The 25,312-nt window shown below is 37.0% G+C and overlaps 1 protein-coding gene across 2 annotated transcripts; it reads left to right on the forward strand.

Moving 5' to 3' along the window:
* SLC30A4 (solute carrier family 30 member 4) lies at window positions 1-25,062 on the forward strand. Of its 2 annotated transcripts, XM_080685316.1 has the most exons (7): window positions 1-811; window positions 7,076-7,222; window positions 16,331-16,484; window positions 17,935-18,136; window positions 19,024-19,129; window positions 19,918-20,052; window positions 20,666-25,062. In XM_080685316.1, the coding sequence occupies exons 1-7, from the start codon at window positions 421-423 to the stop codon at window positions 20,818-20,820; spliced, it is 1,290 nt and encodes a 429-aa protein (XP_080541442.1). In that variant the 5' UTR covers window positions 1-420; the 3' UTR covers window positions 20,821-25,062. The 2 variants fall into 2 exon arrangements, with proteins under 2 accessions (XP_080541442.1, XP_080541443.1); XM_080685317.1 differs by lacking the exon at window positions 7,076-7,222 and having other exon boundaries at window positions 304-811.
* The last annotated feature ends 250 nt before the right edge of the window (window positions 25,063-25,312 follow it).

A 25,312-nucleotide genomic window follows, 5' to 3' on the forward strand; every position in this document is an offset into this window, starting at 1 on the left:
GGGCTCGTGAAGGGCGGGGAGAGGTGGTGGCCGCGGTCGCCCGGTCGTAGACCTGTCAGACCCGCGGAGCCGGCCTGGAGCTGCGGGCGCTGCAGGCGAGATCGGCCCCGCTCCCTCGCGGCTCCGGCCGAGCCGAGCGGTGGCGGGGAGATGAGCGGCGGCCCCGCGGCGGCGCCCTACATAGACGCGCCGCCCCCTCGCGGAGCCGCGGCGCCTCGGCGCCGGCCCTGCGCCCCCCGCCGCCCGGGCTTCGGAACTTGTGGGCTGTGATGGGACGCCTTTAATATCTAATGTGTTTCGTTTCCCACAGGATGGGGAGGGACGCGCGGCGGCGCCATCGGGAACCGGCGCGCCGGTGAAGTAGGGGCCGCCGGCTGTCCCTGCAGCGAGCCGTTCCGCGCGCGGCGCGCAGCCTCTGCCATGGCCGGATCCGGCGCGTGGAAGCGCCTCAAATCTCTGCTGAGGAAGGACGATCCGCCGCTGTTTTTAAATGACACCAGCGCCTTTGACTTCTCGGACGAGGCGGGGGACGAGGGGCTTTCTCGGTTTAACAAACTTCGAGTTGTGGTGGCCGACGATGGTTCCGAAACCCCGGAAAGGCCTGTTAACGGAGCGCACCCGGCCCTCCAGGCCGACGACGATTCCTTGCTGGACCAGGACTTACCTTTGACCAACAGTCAGCTGAGTCTGAAGGTGGACCCCTGTGACAACTGCAGCAAACGGAGAGAGTTGCTGAAGCAGAGAAAGGTGAAAACCAGATTGACCATTGCTGCCGTTCTGTACTTGCTTTTCATGATTGGAGAACTTGTAGGTGAGTTGTGTTGCCAACTCACTTGCCATTTTCATTTTGTCCAGCTTTAGGTACACGGGATTTGAGGTTTAAACTTTCTTTTCAGGAAGCTTGCTCTTTATCAAGATACTCATCTCTTGTGATGTAAAAAGTCCACACAGTTCCAAAGTGCAGGTCAATCTAAGTACAACATAAATTTATTGTTTACCTTCATTGTACATCATGTAACTTTCTCTTTTCTTCAGAAAGAATTGTGATAAAACACCAGGTTAATTCTTGCAACGTTTAAAATAGTAAAAAATTCTAAAGTTACTTAGAACCATAAAATTTTACGGTATGAAAGGACCTTACTGAACACCTGCAGGCTCCCCCTCTTTTTCATAGGGAATCTGAGGGCCTGAGAGAGGTTCAAGAAGTTGCGAGGAAATAGGGTGGTTAATGGAAGAGTCACACCTACAGTCCCAGTCTCTTGACTTTTTTTCTCTACCTTTGACTTGGGTGGTCTCTATGCTACTTCCTATTAGATTTATATCCAAGAGATTTGCAAAATTAAATACTACCAACTAACCTGAAAGTTTTTCATTATAAGGAGAATCTGAAAGGAACCAGAAAATGGCTCCCCCGGGGTTTATGAACTTGCTTTATTTTTCATTTTTTAATTAAATACATTCTCACTATAAAATACATTCTTTGCTTAGGGAATTTCACAGTCACATTAGTGTAACTGCTAACTTGTCTTAGTGATGGTTTACAACGTGACATTAACACAGAGAGACCATTCTCCCATGGTGTCTCTTAGTGGTGAACCATGATGAGAACAGGTGGCAGTCCAGATTTAAGGTGCTGGTTGGAGGTTAAATGTAGGAAAATTACATGCATTTCCTACCTCATTTCCTACCACTCCTCCCCGGTGCTCACTTCAGCCATGCTGGCCACCTTTCCCCTATAACTCACAAAGCTCTTTCCTGCCCTTGAGGCCTTCACAGATTATTTTGAGGTCACTAGAGTAAGAAATACAGTGAACACTGTGACTCGTGTAGGTGTGCATCATACCTATGTATGTATGTACATATACACATGTATAAATACATATGTATAACTGAAACAAGTTTTATTTCATGTGATGTCTTCTAATATTTTTTCAATTGTGGTTCCACCCCACTTAAATTGATTTCATGGGTCCACAAATAGAGCAGGGTCTGCAGTTTGAAAAATACTGCTTTATGTGGATTGACTTTTCCCAAATCTTCTCTTGGCAGGTTTCTTGTGATTCATGTCTCATCTCAAAAGATACCTCTGAGAGACTTTTCTGACTAACTAAACCTCCCTTCTCCCCTGTTCCCTCTCCAACTATAAAAGCCCTCAACAGCTGAGATTATCTTTTTTGTATATTTCCTTGTTTTGTATTTACTTGTGTAACATCTTGTTTTTCTCCACTGAAATATAAGCTGAATTCCCAGCACCTAGAACAATGATTGGCGCAGAGTAGACACTCATTAAATTTTTGTTGAATTCGTTTTTATTGTGTTAGAGAATAAACAGTTTGGCTGCAATGTAGTAAACAAGAGGGAAAGAGGCAGGGGAACCAGATCAGGTAGGTCCTGTATTAAATGGACCGTATTAAGTGAGTGTAGTTTTTAATTCTAAATACAATGGGAAGCCAGTGAAGGCTTTTAAGCAGAGTGTGACATGTTAGGATTTACCTTTTTAAAAGATTACTCTGGCTCTTAAATGGAGAATGGAATGGAGGGTGCAAAAATGGAAACAACTATTGCAGAGATCCAGACAAGAGATTATTATGGCTTGGACTAAAGTGGCTTGAGAAAAATGTACTTACTGATTGAGAAACATTCTAGAGGTAACATTGACAAACTTGGCTAGTGGTTTGGATATGGTGGTGGATGGGAGAGCAGTGTCAGCAATGATTCTGAAGTTTCTCACCTAAGCAGCTGAGTGTATGGAAATGTATGTCATTTATGAAGCAGGGAGAAAATATAGAGCAGGATTTAGCTATGGTTGTTTTAAACATGTTATCATATGTACATGAAATAGCCAAGTAAATATGTCTAGTGAGCATATGAGTCTACAGTTCAGAAAAGAGGTCAAGGTAGAGATATAGTATGTAATGCCATGAGAATGGAAAAAGTCACCTAGAGAGCCCAAGTCTGGAGGAACTCCAACTTTAGAAATTAGGCAGAAAGCAAACAGGTATCTCAGAATCCAAGAAAAAAGAGTATTTCAAAGTGGCAATAAATAAGTTGAAGCTGCAAGAGGTCCAATAAGATGAGAACTAAAATATCCTTGAGTTTAATAACAGTGTTATTGATTACTTTAACAACTGCATTTTTATTGAAGTGAAAAAGTTTAAAAAGTGAGTGCAAAGATGGTAAAGATGGCAAATGAACTCATTCATCTAATTGTACTCTCTCCTGAAGCCTCTCTTAAACTACTATGGATATGGATATGGATATGGATATGGATATGTAGTAAAGGGATATGTATATCCACACAGATGTGGAAAACTGGAGAGGAGACAAAAACAACACAAATTTGGGAAACTATATAAGAAACTGATAAAGGAGGTAACTGACTTAATAGGTCCAAGGAAGCCAACTCCTAAGCAAGCAATAGGGAAAGCCAAGAACCAATCAAATATATCAAAACACCTAGAGAACTTAAACACAAACTCTGGGCCAGAGTTTCTATTTAAGTAGTTCTGGGATCTGGCCTGTGAGTTTGCATTTCTAACAAGTTCCCAGGAGATGCTGATCTTGCTGCTTTATAAAATAAATTCGGGGGGGGGGGGGGAGAGGGGGAGAGAGAGAGAGAGAGAGAGAGAGAGAGAGAGCTTTTAGCCCTGCCCGGTTGCTCAGTGGTTAGAATGTAGGACCGAAGGATTGTGGTTTGAATCGCGGTCCAGGGCACCTGCCTTAGTTGCGGGTTTCCAGCCCCAACCTCGGGTGGGAGGCAAACAATCGATGTGTCTCTCATGTCAATGTTTCTCCCTCTCTCCCTCCCCTCATCCTCCTTTCCTTCCACACTGTCTAAAAATCAATGGAGAAAATACCCTCAGGTGAAGTTTTTTTTTAATCTTTTAAACTATAAAAACACAAAAAATATTTTTAACACCACAGAAAAGTTGGAAGATGAACTAAGGTAATCTCTGACAAGAGGAGAGCAAAAAAGTAGAAATGGATAATAGGAGAAAAAAGGCAAGAAAATTAGTATATTAGTCCAAACGCCAAGTAATAGGAGTTTGAAGAACAAAGAAAGCAGAAGGAAAGAAATCAGCAACATACAGTAGTCCTCCCTTATCTGTGGTTTTACTTTCCACAGTTTCAGTTACCCGTGGTCAACCATAGTCCAAAAATATTATATGGAAAATTCCAGAAATAATTCATAAGTTTTCAATTATGCGCCGGTTCTGATTAGCACAATGAAATCTCACACTGTCCTGCTTCATCCTGCCCAAGACGTGAATTATCCCTTTGTCCACACTTAACATCCTGACAGTCCCTTAGTAGCCTTTTTGATTGTCATGATATCCACAGGTGCTTGTCTTCAAATAATCCTTATTTACTTAATAATGGCCCCAAAATGCAGGAGTTGTGGTGCTGGCAACTCACATATGCCATAGAGAAGCCATAAACTTTATCATAGGTATCTGTGTATAGGAACATAGTATATATAGGGTTCAATACTATCCACAGTTTCCAGCATCCACTAGGGGTCTTAGAATATATCCCCTTCAGATGAGGGGGTATTACGGTAGTTAAAAAAATGTCCGCAGAACTGAAAGGTATACTTTTCCAGATTGAAGGAGTCAACAAAAGCCCAGCAGATTGGGTACATTATTTTGAAATTTCAGAACACAGGAACATATTGTTATCTATTGCCTCTGATTGTTTTTGCACAGGGCAGAACTCCAAGTCAAGTCAAATAAAAACAGCCTGGAAAGTATGGTCTTCCAGGGAACCATGAGACAAGGTCAAATAAAGACAGTGCTCTGGGAATGGGGCTCTTAAGGAGCTCCAATCCTATTCTATCCCTTGCAGTGGCTGCCCTGCTGAGGTTTTCCCTGGGATTGCCACTTGTTGGTGTTCAAGGTTACCAAAAAGCTACATACAGGGAAATGCCACAGAGCTCACTATTCTTACCAAGATTCAGCCATTTCCCTTGAATAAAAGCTACCTATAACAGCTTTCAGGTAACTTCCAGAGTTTTAAATAAGCTGATTTGTCCATGTTCTTATTGCTTTTATGAAGATGATTTTCAGAGGTCCCTACTCTGCTATTTTTGCTGATGATCACCAACGTGTGGCTCTGTAAATTTAGGTTAATTAAAATTAAATTTAATTTAATTCAGTTCCTCAGTTGCATTAGCCATATATTAAATGTTCAAAAGCCACATGACTAGTGGCTACATATGACTAGTGGACATATAGACTGACATTTCCATCATCTCAGAAAGTTCTATTGGACAATGTGGCTTTAACATATCCTCCTTTTATAGATAATGAGGATCAAAAATGTTAAGTAACTAGCTTAGAATCTCTGAGATTCCAAAGCCCCATGTTATTAACCAACCTGTATTTTCTCTCGGTGATTTTCAGCATTTCATGTCAGGGAATACAGGCAGTCCTTGGGTTACGTCAGACTCGACATACATCATTTCGTGGTTACGTCGCCATCTCCCATTTACAGTATTTATATAAAAAAAAAGTTCCATCATTTCAGCATATGTACATATGTGCTTTATGTTTTTTATTATTTATTTACCACAAGTAAATGTCAGGAATTGTTATCTTTTAAATTTTTTTTACTGTTTCACTTCATTACTGCTGTGTATGTGCTCCATGTGAGTGATGTAGGTGCTTATGTAGATGGGTTCTGACTTATGGCAAATCGCGTTACATCTCGCCATAGAAACGGATCTCCGACGTAACCCGAGGACCTACTGTACATAAAACATTATATTTGTATAGAACACACTGGAGTACATGGATGTGACTACAAAATCACTGCCTTCAGTTCTGCTGCTTTTGGCTCTGCACAATCATCCTAGAAATACGGGGATCAGCAACCCAGCACACTAGTATGTCAAGACACCCTGACCATGAAGTTCCACTATCTATATATATAAAAGGCTAAGTGACCAACTTACCGTCGGTCCAACCATCCAACCGATCAACCGGCCAGTACATATTACACGCACTGGCAATTTAAAATAAACATACATTTACTGATTTGATACATATAAAGCTCTTGCTGGTGCCAGTCGCATGCATGTGTTTCAGTCTGTCATTGTCAATCATGAATTTTGGTTGACATTCTATTATAGAGAAAAAGCAAATAGTGATATTAAAATATTTCTTAATTTTCTTTCAATGTGCACGAACCACTAGTACAGTATAACAGTGATTCTCAAAGTGTGGTTCTAAGCCCAGAAGCATCAGCATCACCTGGGAACATGCTGGAAATGTAAATTCTCAGGTCCCATCCAGACCCACTTAATTAGAGATTCTGAGAGGTCAAGCAATCTGCAGTTTTACAAAACTTCCAAATGATTTTGGTACCCATAAAAGTTTGAATACTCTGTATTATATTATAAAAGCTTACACAATGAATGGTAATAGGAAAATTATATAACCATAATGGAACAACATATATTTACACACAGAGACATATATGTGAAATTATGTGTGTGTGTATATAAAATGTCTAGAAAATCAATATAAAATTTAAAATTGTGTATTTTAAATACCACCTTTTGTCCCTCTATTATGAGACATTGCTGTTGTGTATCCAAATGAATCTGTTATTTGTATCTTTTATTTTAAACTAATGTACATTTTATGAGTTTCTTCAGTTTAATTTTATGTTCAAACTCTCCCAAACAAGTGAGTACCTACCTTTTCTTCAGCTTTATTGTAATATGTAGATATTGTGGTTATTAATTTCACTGTCTAAGAGTAGGATAGTTGGTTGAGTGAAAGCTGCAGTGCTAAAATTCTTCTTTATGTGTTAGCCCCAGTTTAGTGATTCTTAACTTCTTTAAGGTTGTTGACTCCTCAGAGAATCTATTCATGGAAATGGACATTCTCACTAGAAACATATATGCATATTTAATGTTTTGCACAAAATTTCAGTTACCTTGATTTCATTATAATAGGATAAAGATTTAGTTATAAGTTTATGTTTTGTAGGATGTTACATATTTTTGGCTTTATTACTTACATTTATTTTAGTTAACATATTCCTTCTTCCCTCTTATCCTTACTCTAAGGTGGATACATTGCAAATAGCCTAGCAATCATGACAGATGCACTTCATATGTTAACTGACTTAAGTGCTATCATACTGACCCTGCTTGCTTTGTGGCTGTCTTCAAAATCACCAACCAAAAGATTCACCTTTGGATTTCATCGCTTAGGTAGGTAATTGGGAGGTGTTTTTAGAATATAACATTTTATGGTAAACCAACAACGTACTATAACCTTAGATTAGCTGAAATCTTTCTGGTGATAAGCCTGTTGAAATAGATGAACAAAGCAAATGAAAACGGGTGAACAGGATTTATTCAGATACATATCTTCCCATGTACTGAACTTCAGCCCAGTCAGCTGAACAGTTTACACATATAAAATTGTAATCATTAACTTGTAAATGGTTTCCTTATGTCCTAATGATGTTATAAAAGAAGTTTACCTTCAGTTTATTGAATCAAGCAAAATTATGTAAGTGTAATTTATTAATGAACATTAGCTTCTTTCTTTTACTTCAGGTTATTTCAACCAAGGCTACTGTGGCCAAGATTTTAAGTGTTACTGTAATACATATAACATATACTGTGTGGCTGACCTTCATTGAGGCCACTGTATCAACACAATTCTGAAAATGCTGACAAAGATTCTTTGCTTCATCACATTTTAGTCAGTCTCCTGAACCTTCTCCCAAGCCTCCCACTCTCAATATCTTACCAGTTATCCTTCAGGTGATATCTTGCCACCCCAGCCTGTCTTCACAAGAATTCTTTTCCGTCAGTTTTATCAGAATCCCCCTTACTCCTGATGTTTTCCTCAGTAATTTTCCACCCACAGACTCCCAACCTGCTTCTTGGCTATAAATTCCCACTTGTCCATACAGTATTCAGAGTTGAGCCCAAACTCTCTCCCCCACTGCAAAATACCATTGCAGAGGTCCCTATGCCTATTTCAACAGCCTCCCCTCTTGAATAAAGTGTTCTTTACCATGTTGTAACAAGTGTCATGGATTTTTTTTCTTTTTAACAATGAACACATTTTATTTTACTATTTTAAACAGATATTAATATTTAATTAAGGTTAAAATCATATAGTCATATACAACTGCTTCTTGCTATGTTACTATTTTTTTAATTTTTTGCTTATTTTTAAAATACATATAAAATAATTGCCTTTACTATTATGTGAAGTGCCATATGACCACATGTCATTTGCTCAGAACCCAAAAGGTGACATTTAGGTAGCTTCAGCAAAACCTGTCTTAAAGAACCAGAATTAATATATTGTTTTTTTATTTTGTGTAGACACACTCTTGGCTAATATATCAATCAGTTCCTCCCCTTCTGTGTTACTTTTTGACTTAATATTAACTCAGCATCTAGGTCTTCTAAAATGTAATCACTGGGTCTTCTAGTATATAACTTGACATTTTAGCTGAATAGCTATATTCCAAGTAGCTATCCAAGCCATCAGGCTGGGAAACTACCCGGCATCTCCACCCTTCATCACTCTCAACTGCTATACAAGGGAACTAAAGCCCTGAGTGAGGTTTTTCTGTTATTTTTTAAGCCACTACATAATGCATTTGGATGTGTTCCTAAAAGAAGCCCACTACTTTCCAACATATGCATTCATTTGTTAATTGATTGACTTGAGGATTTTTAACAACTTTAAAATTGCCCTGACCTGATGGCTTGGTTGGAGTGTGGTTTCATACACCAAAAGGCTGTGGGTTCAATTCCCGGACAGGGCACATACCTAGATTGCAGGTTTGATCCCTGGTCAGGGCATACATATATGAGAGGGAGCCAATCAATGTTCCTTTCTCTCTCTCTCTCTCTCTCTCTCTCTCTCTCTCTCTCTCTCTCTCTCTCTTTCTTTCTCTCTCTGCCCACACACACACACACACACACACACACACTCCTCTAAAAAAATTTTTTTGTTTTCCAATTTTATTGTGATTTAAACACCTGCAATTTAAGATCTAAAACATAGCATCCTAGAATGGGGATTTTTGCCCTCTAGCACTATTTGAGAAAGTATATTTCATTTAATGAAGTCAGTGGCACTCTATCCCAGAAATATGCAGTAATACAGCATAGGAAGTCCTACATATAATAAAAGCCAATAATCATGAAAATTCTATTAAATATCAAAGAAGTACTTGGGCTCTCTAGTGAGTGCAAACTATATAGTATTTACCTAGATGGTCACTTTGTTTCTTCATAGTTTATAAGCACTGTGAAAAGATGAGAGAAAATAGAACTGACCGGTCCTATTGTATCTCTGAAAATTCCTACAGACTGCCAGATACTTCCCTTTCCCTACAAATACTAAGTTCAGGATGGTGGACTAGATATCAGCATTTGACTCCTGTCTTTCCTGAGAGTCCATTGAAATAAAAAGTATCAAAACAACAAAGAGAAGTCAATGCTGGGTCACCAATAAACAAGAAATTTCCAGAAATCTCTGAAAGTTAGAAAGTAGATGGGAATGGGTTGAAGGAGAAAACAAGCCAAGAAGCTGCAGCCTAGAGTACGCCACGCTAGGAACTGGGTCAGCCCAACAGATCTCCAAAGAAGGCTCAGAACAGAGCATCAGAAGTGAAAATTGGGGCTGAAAACAAGGAAATTAATTGAATGACTATATGACCTTATGGAGAATGATTTAATTCCTCTAAGTATGAGTTTCTTCTATAAAATATGGATGATAATACTTACATTGCAGAATTGTGAAAAATACATAAGGTAAGGTGGTAAGGTATAAGTACCTAACAGGATACCTGGCACAGAGTAAATTTCCAATAAATGTTAGTTTCAGTCATATTTTCCTTCCCTCTTCTACTAGACTTTATATCTCTCAAAATGACCCATGCTTCTAAATTGCCTGCCTTCCCTTCTTTCCATATCAGAATTCTTATTCTCTCAGCATAACTGTCTCAGCTAGGTAGGAGAAAAGCAAAATGATTCAATCTGATGATTAACAATTTTAAAAGATGTGCTTTTTGACTTGGGTCTTTGGTAACATTTTTGGCAATACAACAATATTTTAGCAAAAATCATCCCATCATGGTGAAAGAAAGGTAGTATAGATTTGAAGGGTAAACCCAAGAGGCTGTCCCAGGAATCAGTACCAGTCTGTTGGTATTTTCCTTTCCTTCGTGTGAACTCATAGATTGTGTAAAATCATTCAGGACTTTCTTTTTCTTGTCTTTATTCCTTTCAGTGAGCTACAGTGGCAGCTCTTTTGTGGGAAGAGGGAGAGGAGGGTAGAAACCACATGAGAGTTATTTTTAAGTGCCTGCATTTATTTGACTGTGGGTGGTTTGCCCTCTCATCCTGGAAGTTAATAAAACTTAGAACTTAATGAAACCACACTGTGGGGAGAAATTCCACAAACCCTTAGGCAGAATGGCACTATCTCCCAGATCAAGGGGACATGCTATTCTAAAGAGAACATCCCCTTGCTTGCTTGCTTTATTCCTTCTCTGAGGATTATGAGTGTAGTTGACTTTATTCTTTCATTTCTGGGGCTGAAGAGGCTGGATGGATTAGATAAAGATAGCGATCATGTGAAAGGACTGTAGAAGGCAGAGTTGTCTGCATTTGAAAAAAAAGCAAGATCTATAGTTTGGTAATGCAGCTCATCAGCCTAGGTTAGTGGCAAAGTGACAGTGTGGGAGTCTTGTGTAGTATGTAGTTCTAAGCAAAGGCCTTGGCAGATCTGACTAGATGACTGTTGTTCTGGGATAGGTATATGATAATAATGCTAATTCTACCTAGTTTGTTATTTATTCCCTGATGCTAAAGTATTTAGCAGAGAGTATTCAGCTAAAAATTCTCTTCCCCCAAACATGCAGCCAAAAAAAAAATCTCTTCTCTCTAGTTAGTGATTCATTTTAATAACTTCCTCCCCCTCTTATATGAGTTATGCCTACTCATTAGTCACATCTTAGTGAGAATTAATTCATATCACATGTACATCTCTAGGAAAAGAATAGGTACTTCCTAGAATTCAGAGTTTTTATTGAGGCAGAAGAAGACATGAGTGAGGTAGTCAATGTTGGCTAGCCAAAAGTCAACTTGGAGTACTGGGGGCACCTTGAGTATGGATAGAGGGAGCAGTAAGAAGGTAGAAAATAGGAGATTACTTAGAATAGGAGGTGAGAGGATCCAAAGACCAACTTTGCAGTTTAGCTTGACATTCTGGTGGCAAAAGTGGGCCACTGAAAATCCTATATGATGTCTTTAGCATGAGTGTTGTTGGGTTATCTTTGGCTGCGTTGAAATACAAAAATTAGATTAGTCCTAGGCAGATCCAATATAGCTCACTGATTTTTTTTCTGTTTTCTTCCTATATTCTATTGGATGAAGGTAGAAAAGAGAAATAGCATAAAAGGAAGTGGAGGAGAGAATATATCTCCACTTTCCTTCCCTATTGATTTTTATAGACCTCTGAAATCAGTTTTAGATGTGCTATGTGTAGTTCCTTGAGGCAATAGAAAGACAACATTATGTAATTTAAGGGAAATGTATTCATTATTGTCATCGCAGTGTTAGTCAAGTTAACAGTTAATGTAGGCCAGTGCATCTAGGCAGCACTCACCCAAAAATAAATGTGCGGGGACTGAGTGTGGTTTTACACAGTTGAAACAGATTGCTACTCATTCACTGAGTAGGCACTCAATAGGTACTTGTTCAGTGAATGAATAATAGTATAGTGTGGGGAGACAGGCAGTAAATATGTACCATAAACATAACATAATCATAAATTGTATTAAATGCTACAAAGAAAAGAATAAGGTACTATGATGGAGAATAATAAAGGATGGAGAAGAACTCAATATTTTTCATATGAACATTGAAAACCTCTAGTTTTGGCAATTTATAGATGTGTTAAAATGTACGTAAACATTTTTTGTATTTTATGGTACCAGCAAAACTGAATAATCATCTATGTTTTCTCCTAATTAATTTTTTCTTTTACCAATTTATTGGCCATTCAAACCAAAACTCTTTATTCACACTACTCCAATACTAGTTCAGCTGAGTGTAGTGATTTAATTATTAGTGCATAAAGTAGTAAAATATGTTAGAACTACTATAATAATAGGTTTTCAAGAATTTTCATAAAAATATCTTTTGAGAGTTTTTCGTTTTTGCTAAATTTCCATTTAGTCAAGTTTTCCGAAGCTAATGGGGTAGTAACTTTAACAGAAATCTAGGGTTTTAGTTGTGAAAGTTCCTGGGTCTCCTTTAGAAAATGAATAGTCTGTATATGTTATGCACTCCTTTTGTCTTGAAAAACTTTATTATACATTATGTGACCAGAGACCAACCCAGAGCAAAAATGAGAAGATTGGAGCAAGTCATAATTTCATTGTTGAATGAAAATTTCCCTCTCTGTTAAACGTTGTTGGAGGAAAAAAGCATCTTGCCTATGTTTATCTGCATTGCATCATGTTAAAAATACTAGGCAAAAATGTTAAACACTAATTAGTCCTATTCATATTTCACCAAAGTTTCATTCACAATGAAAGAACTTTTTGTTCATTTTATCAGAATAAAATGGTCATATTACTATTATTAGGATTTTTAGCTATGTAGAATTATATATGCCTTATACTTCTCAATTATAAATCTCAGTCCTAAAAATTTACTTAAAATTCTGTGTGTTTTTTTTTCTTTTCCATTTATGTTTTCTAGCTAGAAGACATTTTTACAGTCAATTAGAATAAAAACTAACAAATGAATGTCTTTGCTTTCACCAAGGGAACTAGATGTGAGGCATATTCCTTATGAATTGCTGGAAAAGGGATATCATTGTTGACAGCATCTTAATATGTCATTTGGGAATTTCTAGGAATCAGCTGAATTCCATTACTCTTAACTGTGGGAAGTCATTGGGATCCCTTTTATGCTACTCTCTGGGTGAAAACTATATTGTGAAAAACTGCATTTTCAGCTCCTAGTAGGCTGGGAATCCTCCTTGCCAAAGAACTCTGTTTATGCTGTAGTTTGACTTTCATTTTACTTTATTCTGAAGGTGGTTTTGCCATATCTGAGAATTCACAAAAAGGTAATTTTAAGTGTTCAGGTAAATTATTACTAGGATGTGGGCTTACCAGATTTAGCTCATGCATGCCACACATTCCCTCTTTCTCTGAAATATTATATGATACCCAATGTGTCAGAAATATTGCATGAGACATAGTTGTATTAAAATAGTATTTGTTTTTTATCTGAAATGCAAGTTTAACTGGGCATCCATATTTTATCTGGCAGACCTACTAGAGTAACTATAGAACTTATCATTTAAATCAGGACACTTTTGAGAGTGAAATGGAACACTTTTAATAATTATGCCAGGACAAAGGCATAAATTGGAACTATCCTGGGAACACTGGAAAGTATGGTCAACCTAATAGTAGGGGGTTTTGAAAGTATTTTAAATTATTGATTATAGATTTTTATAAGCAATCACATCTTTGTGTCTTTAAATATAAATTATATTGCTTTATAATTTCACATTTAAAAATGTTATTGAGGCACCTTTTAAGCTATGGTGGCCTAATTGCTAGTACAGCCTTGACATTGTCTTTTTATGGAAGAATTTGAGTAGGGTTGGTAACTTTTTTAGGATTAATATTTTTTAAATACCAATTTTAAAGAGAAAGTTCTTTTTTGGTGAGTAAAATGAGGCTATCACCAGTACATAAAATTTTACAGTTTAAAATATTTTAATTATTTCTTTTTTCTTTATATTATTTATGTGTGTATTTTACCATCAGCAGCTATAACGTAAGACAAGAAATTCATGTGTTTTATGTCTTGTATTTGGTTTAATTCTTTTAACCTATTTACTTTTTCTTTGGGGTTATATAATAAATAACCCTTATTCATAGAGGATATATTCCAAAACCCCAGTGGCTGCCTAAAACTGTGGATAGTATCTAACCCTATATATACTGTGCTATTTTCTATACCTATATACCTATGATAAAGTCTAATTTATAAATTAGGCACAGTAAAAAGATTAACAACAATAATAATAAAGTAGAAAAATTATAACAATATACTATAATAGAAGTTATATGAATGTAGTTGATCTCTCTCTCTCATAACGGATCTGATAACTGAGAAGGCTATTCAGTGACTAACTGTACCATGGTTTTGAGTAGTAATTGTGTTTATTTGTCTTATTCCAACATTAGTTCTGTTCATGTACAAACTTTTATTGGAATTTCACCTACATTAATGAAATGTCTTCAGGAAATAGTTTCTAACTTCTAGATAATTTTTCTGTATTGTAAGTTAAAGGTTGGAATAAAAATGTATCAAAGTCCAATATACTTGAACTACCTGGAACCTTTGAGCAATGAGTCAACCCAGATAACAGTTTTTCAGATTCTTTTACCTTTTAACACTTAACAGGATTAATGTCTGGTGTCTCTAAAGGAAAATTTTTCTTTAAAAGTATTTTCTTGTTTTGAGTGTCAACATTTGTTTTATGTAACAATGTTAGTTAGTTATTTAATATATATTTTACATCGCCTATTTTTTGTTATTTTGAAAAGATATAAAATTATCTGTACTTTATACTCATATGGTAGAAAACTTATCTGGTATGAAAGCATATATAGTACAAAGCCATCCCTGTCTCCTCACCCATTCTCCTACCAGTTTTTTATCAGTATTTTGTACATCCTTCCAGATCTGCATTTACAGATCATTATTTATGTACTAGAGGCCCGATGCACAAAATTCGTTCAAGAGTAGGCCTTCGTGGCCCGGCTGCCTCGCGGCCCCGCTCCCCGCCCACTGGTCGTTTGGAAGGTCGTTCTGCTGTCCGGTCTAATTAGCATATTAGCTCTTTATTATATAAGATATTATTTTTTCTTTTCACACAATGGTAACACCATACACAGTTGTGTTCTTTGCTTTTTCACTTTGTATTTTGGAACTCATTCCTTGTCAGTACATAAAGAGCCTTACTCCTTTTTTACAGCTGCACAGCATTCCATGTTATAAGGCTTCTACTAATAACATTTTTATTGTTTACAATCATTTGCTATTTATACAGTGCTTGATGAATAGCTTCATAACGTACCACATTTTGCACATGTGCAACCCAATTGGCATGAGTGTGTATGTCCTTCCTAGAAGAGGAATTCCTGGATCAGAGTACATTCATGAATACTTGAATGCATAAAAATTGTTTGTTTTTATTTAGTCTAAAGGTAATACATGTTTGTGGTTAAAAACTTGAAGACATTTTAAATATTACCAAAAAAATAAAGTTAAAAATAAATTCTCCAAGCTCCTCCTCCCACTTCCCAGATGTAATACTTTCTTGTCTATCTTTCCTATAGTTACCAATGTGCCTATTTTTTTCTTTTTTATACATAAATGGTTCTATGGTATCCCATTATATGTATATGCCACCATTTATCCATTACGTTACTTATTGGGGAACATTTAGGATGTCTCCAGATCTTTTTTGATACTACCAACAAAGCCGCAGTGAAAAATCTTGTAGATATCAGATAGATTCCTAGAATCAAGGAATACATGCATTTTAAATTTTGATTAATTTTGGTAACTGCTCTCTGGAAAGATAGTTTTATTTGATCCTTCCATCAGTATATCCTTGCTGACACTGTCTATTATCAAAATTTTTAATCATTGCCAATTTAGTAAGGGCCAATAAGGAATCCTACTGAATTTACTGTATTATGATTGATTTTGATAAATTGGCCATTTCTGTTTATTTTCTGTATATTACTATTTATGCTTTTCACCCATTTTTCTGATGAGTTGTTCACTTTGTTATGATTTGTATATGTACTTGCCTACTAGGAAATTAGTCTGCGGTCATACACGTTACAAATATTTTTTCTCAGGTTTTCTTTTTTGCCATGTGTTTGGTCTATAAATACACATAATTTGACCCTAAAGAGATAAGGGGAAGGTAGCAAGTGGTAGGAATGAGTTAGTGGGGGATTCAGATCAAACGACTAAACCCTTTTTAAATAAAAATATACATAGTATACCTGAAACTAATAAACTATTATATGTCAGCTATACCTTAATTTTTAAAAATGTTTCATATCAAGCTTTTTAAAATAATTTTAAAGAAAAACATGACAAATGATATAGTGCTTTTATCTTCTTAAAGGAAAGGAGATCTAAATAAATAAAAGATTGTACAATATTTAGTTTGTATGAGGTGTAATAACCATGTTCCAAATACATTTGTTTTTTATATTTTCCCTCCAGAGGTTTTGTCAGCTATGATTAGTGTGCTGTTGGTATATATACTTATGGCATTTCTCCTATATGAAGCTGTCCAAAGAACTATCCATATGAAATATGAAATAAATGGAGATGTAATGCTCATTACCGCAGCTGTTGGAGTTGCAGTCAACGTAATGTAAGCTCTATTTTTTTCAAAAAAATTTAACAGGCTTTACTCTATAGAGCAGTTTTAGGTTCACAGCAAATTGAGGGGAATGTACAAAGATTTCCCACATACCCTCAGCCCCCACACATGCATAGCTTCCCCCATTAACAGCATCCCTCACTACAGTGATACGTTGTTACAGTTGGTGAACCTACACTGACACATCATAATCACCCAAAGTCCATAGTTTATATGGTTCACTCTTGGTGTTGTACATTAATGGGTTTGGACCAATGTATAATGTCATGTATCCAACATTTTAGTAGCATACACTCTACATTGTTTTCACATGAAGAGTCTCAAATGCTGTGAACTTAGAGACTATACATGCATTCAGTAATATGCAGTGATATTTTAATATATTTATAAATTATATAGTACATCTGTTTTTCTTATAAATATTAATAAAACACTGTTAGAATTATAAATTCCTCATTAGTTCAGTTATACTGAAGTTTGACTAACAATCAGAAATTTAAGTAGGACAAATTTTTTTTAATTTAAGTTTTATAATACTTTTATGTTGAGATTTTTTTTTAACTACCAACTTTTTTTCCTAGAAACTATGAAGTTTTTAAGTTAAATACGCAATCATTTGGATCAGGGGTCAGCAAACTTTTTCTGTAAAGGGCTAGATAGTGAATATTTAGGATTTTAGAGCCATACAGTCTCTTTCTCAGCTACTCTGCTGTTTTAGAACAAAAACAGTCATATTCAGTATGTAAACAAATGAGTATGGCTGTGTTCCAATAAAACTTTATTTACAAAAACAGGCTGTGGGCCAGATATGGTCTACAGACCATGGTTTGCCAGTCCCCATCTAGTGGTTTCTATTCTGTACTTAGAATAAAATCAAAAGTCCTTATCATGGCCTTTTAATATTATCCTGTGTACCACTCCAACTCATGTCCTAGCACTCTTGCTGACTTTATTCTAGCCACAGTGGCTGCCTTGCCTTTTTTAAACACATAGAGCACCTTTGCATCTTAGGGCCTTTACCCTGGTATTCCTTCTGCTAGAACACTCTTCCACCATAACTTGCTTCCTGGCTTCATTCAAGTCTCTGCTCTGATGGAATCTAAGGGAGGCCTTCTCTGACCACTCTTCTCATCACTCTCGGTCCCCTAGCAATTCTTTACTTTTCTTCAACGCATTCCCATCGTCTAGCAGTACATTAGGTATTTATTTGCTAACTTCTCTGCCTTCCATACTAGAACATAAGCTCTAAAGGGATAGGGATCTGTCTCAGTCACTCTTTTAACCCAGCACCTAAAATAGTACCTGATACATAATAGGTGCTCAAATATTTAGTAAATATTTAGTTCCATGTTGCCTCATTCATGTCTGATTACTCATAAATATTTTTATCAATAGCATTAGGAAGAATAATAATGTTTTCTTTTCCTTTTTTTTTAAACAGAATGGGGTTTCTGTTGAACCAGTCTGGTCACCATCACGCCCATTCCCACTCCCTGCCTTCAAATTCTCCTACCACAGGCCCTGGATATGGGCACAACCATGGGCAGGATAGCTTGGCAGTGAGAGCTGCATTTGTACACGCTTTGGGGGATTTGGTACAAAGTGTTGGTGTGCTAATAGCTGCCTACATCATACGATTCAAGGTACTATGATTGCTAGTTTTTCTATTTTAAAATATATTTAATTTCAACATTAACACTAAAACTGATTGGCCCTGGCCAGTGTGTCCACGTGGTTAGAGCATCAGATAGAGCACCAAAGGGTTGCAGATTCGATACCCTGCCCGGTGGGAGCATGTGGAGGAGGCAGCCAATCAATGTGTCTCTCATATCAATGTTTCTCTCTCTCCCTCCCTCCCTGAACCCTTCCCTCCTTTCTATCCAAAAATCAATGGAAAAAATTGATTAATCGGGTATGGATTAATTTTTTTAAAAAAACCTAAAACTGATTGTCTTTCATCAGTATACTGGACACCAATGCCACTCCTATTCATTTTGCACTTACGCAAACCTAATTGAGCCACCAGTCTATATAGCTCTTTTGTTAGCACTGAACACCATGGTATCACATCATGAGGTAACTTATCTGTAACTGCTAGGTACTAGAATGTGCATGTAGTGAAGTCCAGAGATCTGGGTTCTAGTGTTGGCTCTGCCACTAATGCTTTGACCTTGAGCAAGTCCCTCAAATCAAAATTTGAGGTCCCTCCTCTTTAATATGAGGGGCTTAAATCCACTTGATGACTGCTAAAACTCCTTCTAGCTCTGATGTTCTATGGTTCTGGGTAGACGATCTAGAGAAGGCACAGAGGAAAAGAATAGAACAAACCATTAAACAGCTGAAAATAGATCCCACAAGGAAAGGCATTTAAACAATCCAGGAAAGAGTTTCTCAGATGCAACGTCCCGGTTTCAGAGGTATTCTGCAGTCCTGCTAGAGGACAGGGGACAGAGTATTCCTTAGTTTGCTTTATAGTCTGTTATATGTCTATCAATATTTAATCACACAATTTTGATCTGTCACCTCACAGCCAGAATACAAGATTGCTGATCCCATCTGTACATATGTATTTTCATTACTTGTGGCTTTTACAACATTTCGCATTATATGGGACACAGTAGTTATAATACTAGAAGGTAAGATCTCATTAATATCCCCATGGTGGATGTATTCCTAAGTCAGATTGGGGGTCAGGGAAGACTCTGGGGTAGGAGCCATGTCTTTTCTTGTTTTTACTGATACTTACTAGGCTACAGTAACACCACCTTACATGTATAGGACGTATAAGAATCCGTGAACTCTCCCATATGTTACCTATTTGATCCTTATAATAGCTAAGAAAAGTAGGTAAGGCAGACATTATTATCCCCATTTACCAATAAGAAAATTGAGGTTCAGAGGGGTAGCATAATTTAAGGCCATGCTGTTACACAATTACAGCTAGGACAAGAATGCAACTCTTTGATTCTTAATGCAAGTATGTTTAGTGGTTTATTAATTTATTAATTTCAATTTAACTTGCTGCTTTGTTATATTTTCAGCATTCCTGCCTTACCAATATTACATATAAGCATGTAAATATAAGTTCTCAACACTAGGTTAGCCATCATGGGATGTTCCTTTCCTTTTATTTTTTATTATCCTAGCTTATTTGTTAAATGAAGTAACCTGGGCTGGTTAACATTCCTTTTTAGTGAGCATGAACATTTTTAAAGTATTTATTAACCTTTTGTGTATATCCTACTATATGTGTGCATGGTTTATCTTAAAGTACTAATGTATTGGCAAGTGTTCATTTTAAAATGAATTTAGCAAAGCCAGTTGTTTGTTTGTTTGTTTGTTTTTTGAGGGGAAGTCCCCCCCTAAGATAAATTTTTCCTCTAAGATAAATTTTACTTACAAATGATATATTCTGAACTAATAGGTGTGCCAAGGCATTTGCATGTTGACTATATCAAAGAAGCCTTGATGAAAATAGAAGATGTCCATTCAGTGGAAGATTTAAATGTCTGGTCTCTCACTTCAGGAAAGCCCATGGCCATTGCACACATACAGCTAAGTATGTTGCTGATGGTAAATACTGGGGTTGGTGGACTTCTGTCTTTGGGATTAAACATCTGTGCTTATAATTAAGTAGGAAGACTTCTGGAAAGATTTGTTTTAAGGGAGGGTGTGGGCTTTTCAAAAGATGAGTTGCAGGTCAATGTTTATAGCAGAGCAATAATTTTTATCTTTTTGAGATGAGATGTAACACAGAGATTTTTGCCTTCAGATTAAATGCACTGGGTGTATTTACCATGCTTTTTCTACATAAAAAAGTTAGAACCTATGTTTTTATTTCTTTAAATCATTTCATAGATCGATACTTTTTATTTGATTTTTTTATCAAAATAGTACATACATGAGTTTTATTTTTAAAAGTACAAAAGATGAAAGACTTGTAATTGATGTCTAGATCTCTTTCTCTACCCGAGAGTGGACTGGAGAGATAGGGATAACGAGAAGCTGATCTGGCTTGGCAAACTGACACTTCTCTAACGATAGCTTCAGGAGGGTAGAAATCAAACTAGTAAAAATATGTTCAAAGTATACTAAGGTTGCTTTCTCCCTGGGTCTTATTCACTAATGTGTAATGTACAATGAATAGTAATGATATGTTCTTGACATTGCAGTTCCTGGAAGTTCATCTAAATGGGAGGAGGTACAGTCCAAAGCCAGGCATTTGTTGCTGAACACATTTGGCATGTATAAATGTACTATTCAGCTTCAGAGTTACAGGCAAGACATGGACAGAACTTGTGCAAACTGTCAGAATGCCAGTTCCTAATTGAAGATGTCTGGGGGACTACTGCCTTATTTTACCCTGCAGTCACAGACTTGAGAGCAATAAATGACACGTGAATGGGAGAATGGAATTCCTGACAGCCGTGCCCATGCACTGGCCTCACAGTCAGCCTGAGAGTGCTAGTTTCTGTCGAATGGTAAAATGAGACTTCACCATGATTTTCAGATGAAGATGTTTCCAAAACACTGTTTACAGAATGAGACGTGACTCTACAGATACCTCAGAGAAGACAATCGAAGACCGTACTTCACAATCACAACAGAGTATGTGTCATAAAGGAAGCATCAAGAGTTCTGTATTTGCATTTAAAAATCCTTTTTAAAGCCCATTTCTATCAAGCCAGAGCTGGAAAACTGATTTTTTAATGTAATCTTGATACCCAGCTCTGGAATTTGACACCCAGCTCTCTCTTTTTACAGAAAGTATTTCTCAACAGATTTCAGAAAGTACTAGTAATTATCCAGAGTGGAATAAGCATGTATTCCTAAATGTTTCAGAAATGTTTTATTTCACAAGTAAGTCTCAATGGTATTATTATACTTTATAAACAAAATTTTCCAGATATTACAGGGTTTTGAATCTCAAAATTTTGGGTTATTTGTAATCTTATCAGAACCAAATCTTTACATATTGTGGTCACTGTCATTAAATTGCTTAGGAAATATTTTCAGTATTATTCTGAATGGCAGAAGTTAATCTTAAACTGAAATTACTATATGATAATTTGAACAAAATATAGGAGCAAGGATGGGGTGTGGAGTTTCAGATTTAAGTCTTTCTGAAATCACTTTTATTGTCCATGGAATTTATCTTTGCTTACAAACAGCAAGCTACGCAAAATGTAAACAATGATGCTCTGTCCTTTTAGAAACGGCCTTATGTTTTGTACAGAAAGTTTGCTTGGTACCTTGCTTCCTGCCTCCATACCAGGTCATCTGCCTATGCCTTTCAGGGTAGAGCTGTAGAGGGCCAAGGTTCAATGTTAATACCCGTCTCTCTCATGCAGAGTAACTACATTTCTCCAGAGAGAATTTCTGTATAATGATATGAATTAGGAATCCTCCACGGGCTCCAGAAACCCTAAGATATAGTTTTGAGGCTTTCCAATAATACCATAGCAGAAATGCTGAAAGGGATTGGGGGAAGACATGGTTTTGAGAAGACAAAAATTTTAAGGGTTTTGGAGTGTGTGTGTGTGTGTGTGTGTGTGAGCGCGCGCGCGCGTGTTAAAGCACTGTAATAGGATGGACATTAAATCTGTGTGGTAGGGAAGTTAAGCATAAAGTTTCCAAACAGAAGGCAACCTAACTGGTAACAGTTGTATTAAAGAGGCAACTGTGAATATTCATGTCAACTGTTGGCTTGGGGATTATATTTAGTGCACGTTAGGAGTCCATTTCAGCAGAGAATCAGGATAAAGTAACATGTATCAGACAGGCTGTGAGATGAAGTCCTAGAGAGGCAGGCCAATGACTTAAAATGTAAGTGAAGAATAGGAAACAGATTTCATCTTTCTGCCAAGGACCTCACTATAAGTAAACCTAAGATAAGACCTGGATTCACCTAAAAGAGTGTTAAGAGTTGATGGTGTCCAACAAAAGGTTTGGTGAGTGTTCATGGTACCTAATAAAGCCCAGAATTTGTTGAATTGATGTGAAAATTTTATGAGATTCTTATTGTGAATCCATTTAAAATAATGATTTTAATTTTTAAAAATGTTTAGGAACATATAATAAAAAATACTCTTTTTTATTGTATAATGTCCTGTATTTCAAAAAATAATCTTAAATGTAGAAGGCAAGTGAGAATAAACGAGAGGCATGTCAGTGCACACCTGGGCACTTACGAACTTTGGACACCTAGCAGAGAAAGGAAGAGAATGTGCCTGTGTGTGAATAGGTTTCTCCATATTTGCAGCTGTTCCCATATCTACTGAGCTCGTTTCTTGTAAACTTTCTTTTATCTTAAATAAGTTTATCTGACTTTCCACATCGACCTGTTCCTTGAAAAGTTATTGAGTAAAACAGTCTGAAATCCATTTGAGATTGAAAAAGGATCCTTTTGTAAAATGGAGAAACACTGACAACTTTTGTAAATCTTAATTATGTTCTGTTTAAAATTAGGTACACATGAAGTTTTCTGTGCTTTGTTGTTTTGTGTGGGGTTTTTTTGCAGCAACTACAGATTTTATACTTGTATTTTACTGTGTCTGTGAGATTTGATAATTGATAGATTTAACTCTTTGTAACTTGACAAAACCTATAGAGAAGGATGTGAACTTAGCAGATGGGAGCAGGGGCTGCACGGAGTCTGACACAGAGACACAGAGCGTGGGGTCTGTGCTTCACCCCTTGAGCTGCAGCCACCAGCTACACAGCGCAGCCAGCCCTCAGAGGAAGAGTCGTCCATTGTCCTGTGAAAAGCACAGCTGAGCCTGGATAAACACCTACCATTGTTCACTGGGAAAACATCATAACAAAAACTAGGCAGTTCTTCAGTGCAATGTGTTTTCATTAACATTTGCAAAATAATCAAAGTTAGTTGTGTACATAAACCTGTGTTTCACAAGTCTGGCCAGACCAGCCTTCAGATTTATCTTAGGAAAAGGCCTATTGTTTCGTTGATGACTGTGCTGCCTTAGAAATACACTGTGGGGAATGCAGTTGAATAGGGCATATTTCAGCTTTGAAATTCAGAACCGAAGTTGAAGTCATTCCCATGCATTTTCCATTAGCTCTGCCTGTGGAGCGTGAGCCCAGATTTTCACAACCTGCGGCTCCCGTCAGTTTTATGTGCCAGCTCACTGGATTTCTTATCTTCCTGTTTCTTTTTCAACTCTGGATGCCATATTTCCATTTCTGAACCGAAGTTTCCTGCTCTTAGGAGTCTCAGTGTTCTATTTCTGTCTGTTGAACCCAGAGGTCCTCACTGACAGTGTTTATCTTTGGTAAAATTTTCCCAGAATAGACATAGACATCAGCTTCCCTTTCTTTTTAATGTGAGAAAAAAACATCTTTCAGAAACAAAGCACCACTTTAAAGATGCTTCTGGGTGGGTTTTTCCAGCAGCTGATTGTTCTGATTCAGAATCTCTGCACACAGTGCGGGCAGGAGAAACAGACTACACTGCAGACGCGAGTGAAGGTCATCGCTAATGAATGCCAGGCTGTGCTTCTTGAACTCCCACTCCTGTGGAAGGGAGAATCGTTCCCTTCTGAAACAAGACAATTCGCTAAATTTATTTTCTTCTTATGCATTTATGTTCATTGTTTCGCCATAAGGAATAAGGTGTTCTTACAGAAACTGAGCCTCTGTAATACAAGGTTTTAGGCAATTTTCCTGTTGACTACTTTTCATACAGTAAATTTAAAGTTACAGAATATCTTCCTAAGTATAAGATCAGTTCATTTGGTTCAGTTTGTCTTTGAACCACGCTTAGTTCATGAGTCATTTGGGTATTAGTCACAAATGAAGTGACATTTCGTTATGCTGTGTTGAAGGGAGGCAAGTCTGATCTCCAAGTAACTGATTAAGCTTAATATATTTCTAACCAAAATGCCTAACCACAGATCTGTTACGTGAATCGCCAGGCAGGGCTTCAGATTTTTTTCAGAGATTACCAGGCAGGGACATCATTTGTGGTGGTGGTGGGAGCACAGAAGTTGGAGGGGATAACTTGTGGGAGCTCCTCGGCATGGAATTGTGTGCGCGCGCCTTCGGCCAGCCTGTCATTGAGTTCTGGCTGCAAAGGGGTTAACCTCTTCTTCTAGTTATACTGTGAGGACCAACAGTTTCTGATATTCAGTGAGATGGGAGAACATTTATGGGGACTTTCTCTGACAGTGTCAATTTACTGCAATTACATATTTTCTGAAATAACTACAACAGAAAACTGGGATGTGCCAGTGTGTCTGCTTTGCACATGGAAGATACTGCACATCTGGAAAGTTTGTGCTTTTCTAAATAGATGTTGCTAAGTAAGCCATATCGCAGTTTAACAAGTTGTATGTACTTTTCCTTATACCCCTTCAGAAACCAGTATTTTGCATATGATTGATTTTAGAAAGATTTGGAAGCTGGTGTTTGTCCATGTAATTTAAAATCAAAGTATAGTATACGTACTGTATTTACAATTTTTAAATTGTAATTTCCTGTACCTTTATTGAATAAAGTATTGTTTTGCCATGTGGTTTATTAAAAATGAAAATGTACAGTTCCTTAAATTAAATTTCTGTGTTTTTATTGAGTAAGTCATAGTAGTAGGCCTTAAAACATATCTTCTTAAAAAGCAATGGAAAATAGATGATAACCTATCTAGTTTTATAATCTCAGATTGTAATGCCCTCTTAGATGTTTAAGAAACAAGCCTGAAAAAAATCTTCCAGATAGGATAAAAAGATATTAAAAAACATTCATCTTTTTATTTTATATCAGTCACTTTTAATGTCCCCCCAGCCCAGCAACAACGGCAGAGA

This window comes from Plecotus auritus, assembly GCF_963455305.1.
Source record: "Plecotus auritus genome assembly, chromosome: 1".
Lineage (NCBI taxonomy): Eukaryota > Metazoa > Chordata > Mammalia > Chiroptera > Vespertilionidae > Plecotus > Plecotus auritus.

Bases quoted from the DNA above. Each gene is read 5' to 3' on its own strand.
- SLC30A4 (XM_080685316.1), top strand. From the start codon at position 421: ATGGCCGGATCCGGCGCGTGGAAGCGCCTCAAATCTCTGCTGAGGAAG. The intron at 812-7,075 runs GTGAGTTGTGTT...CCTTACTCTAAG, and splicing joins CATGATTGGAGAACTTGTAG to GTGGATACATTGCAAATAGC. The intron at 16,485-17,934 runs GTAAGCTCTATT...TTTTTTAAACAG, and splicing joins GGAGTTGCAGTCAACGTAAT to AATGGGGTTTCTGTTGAACC.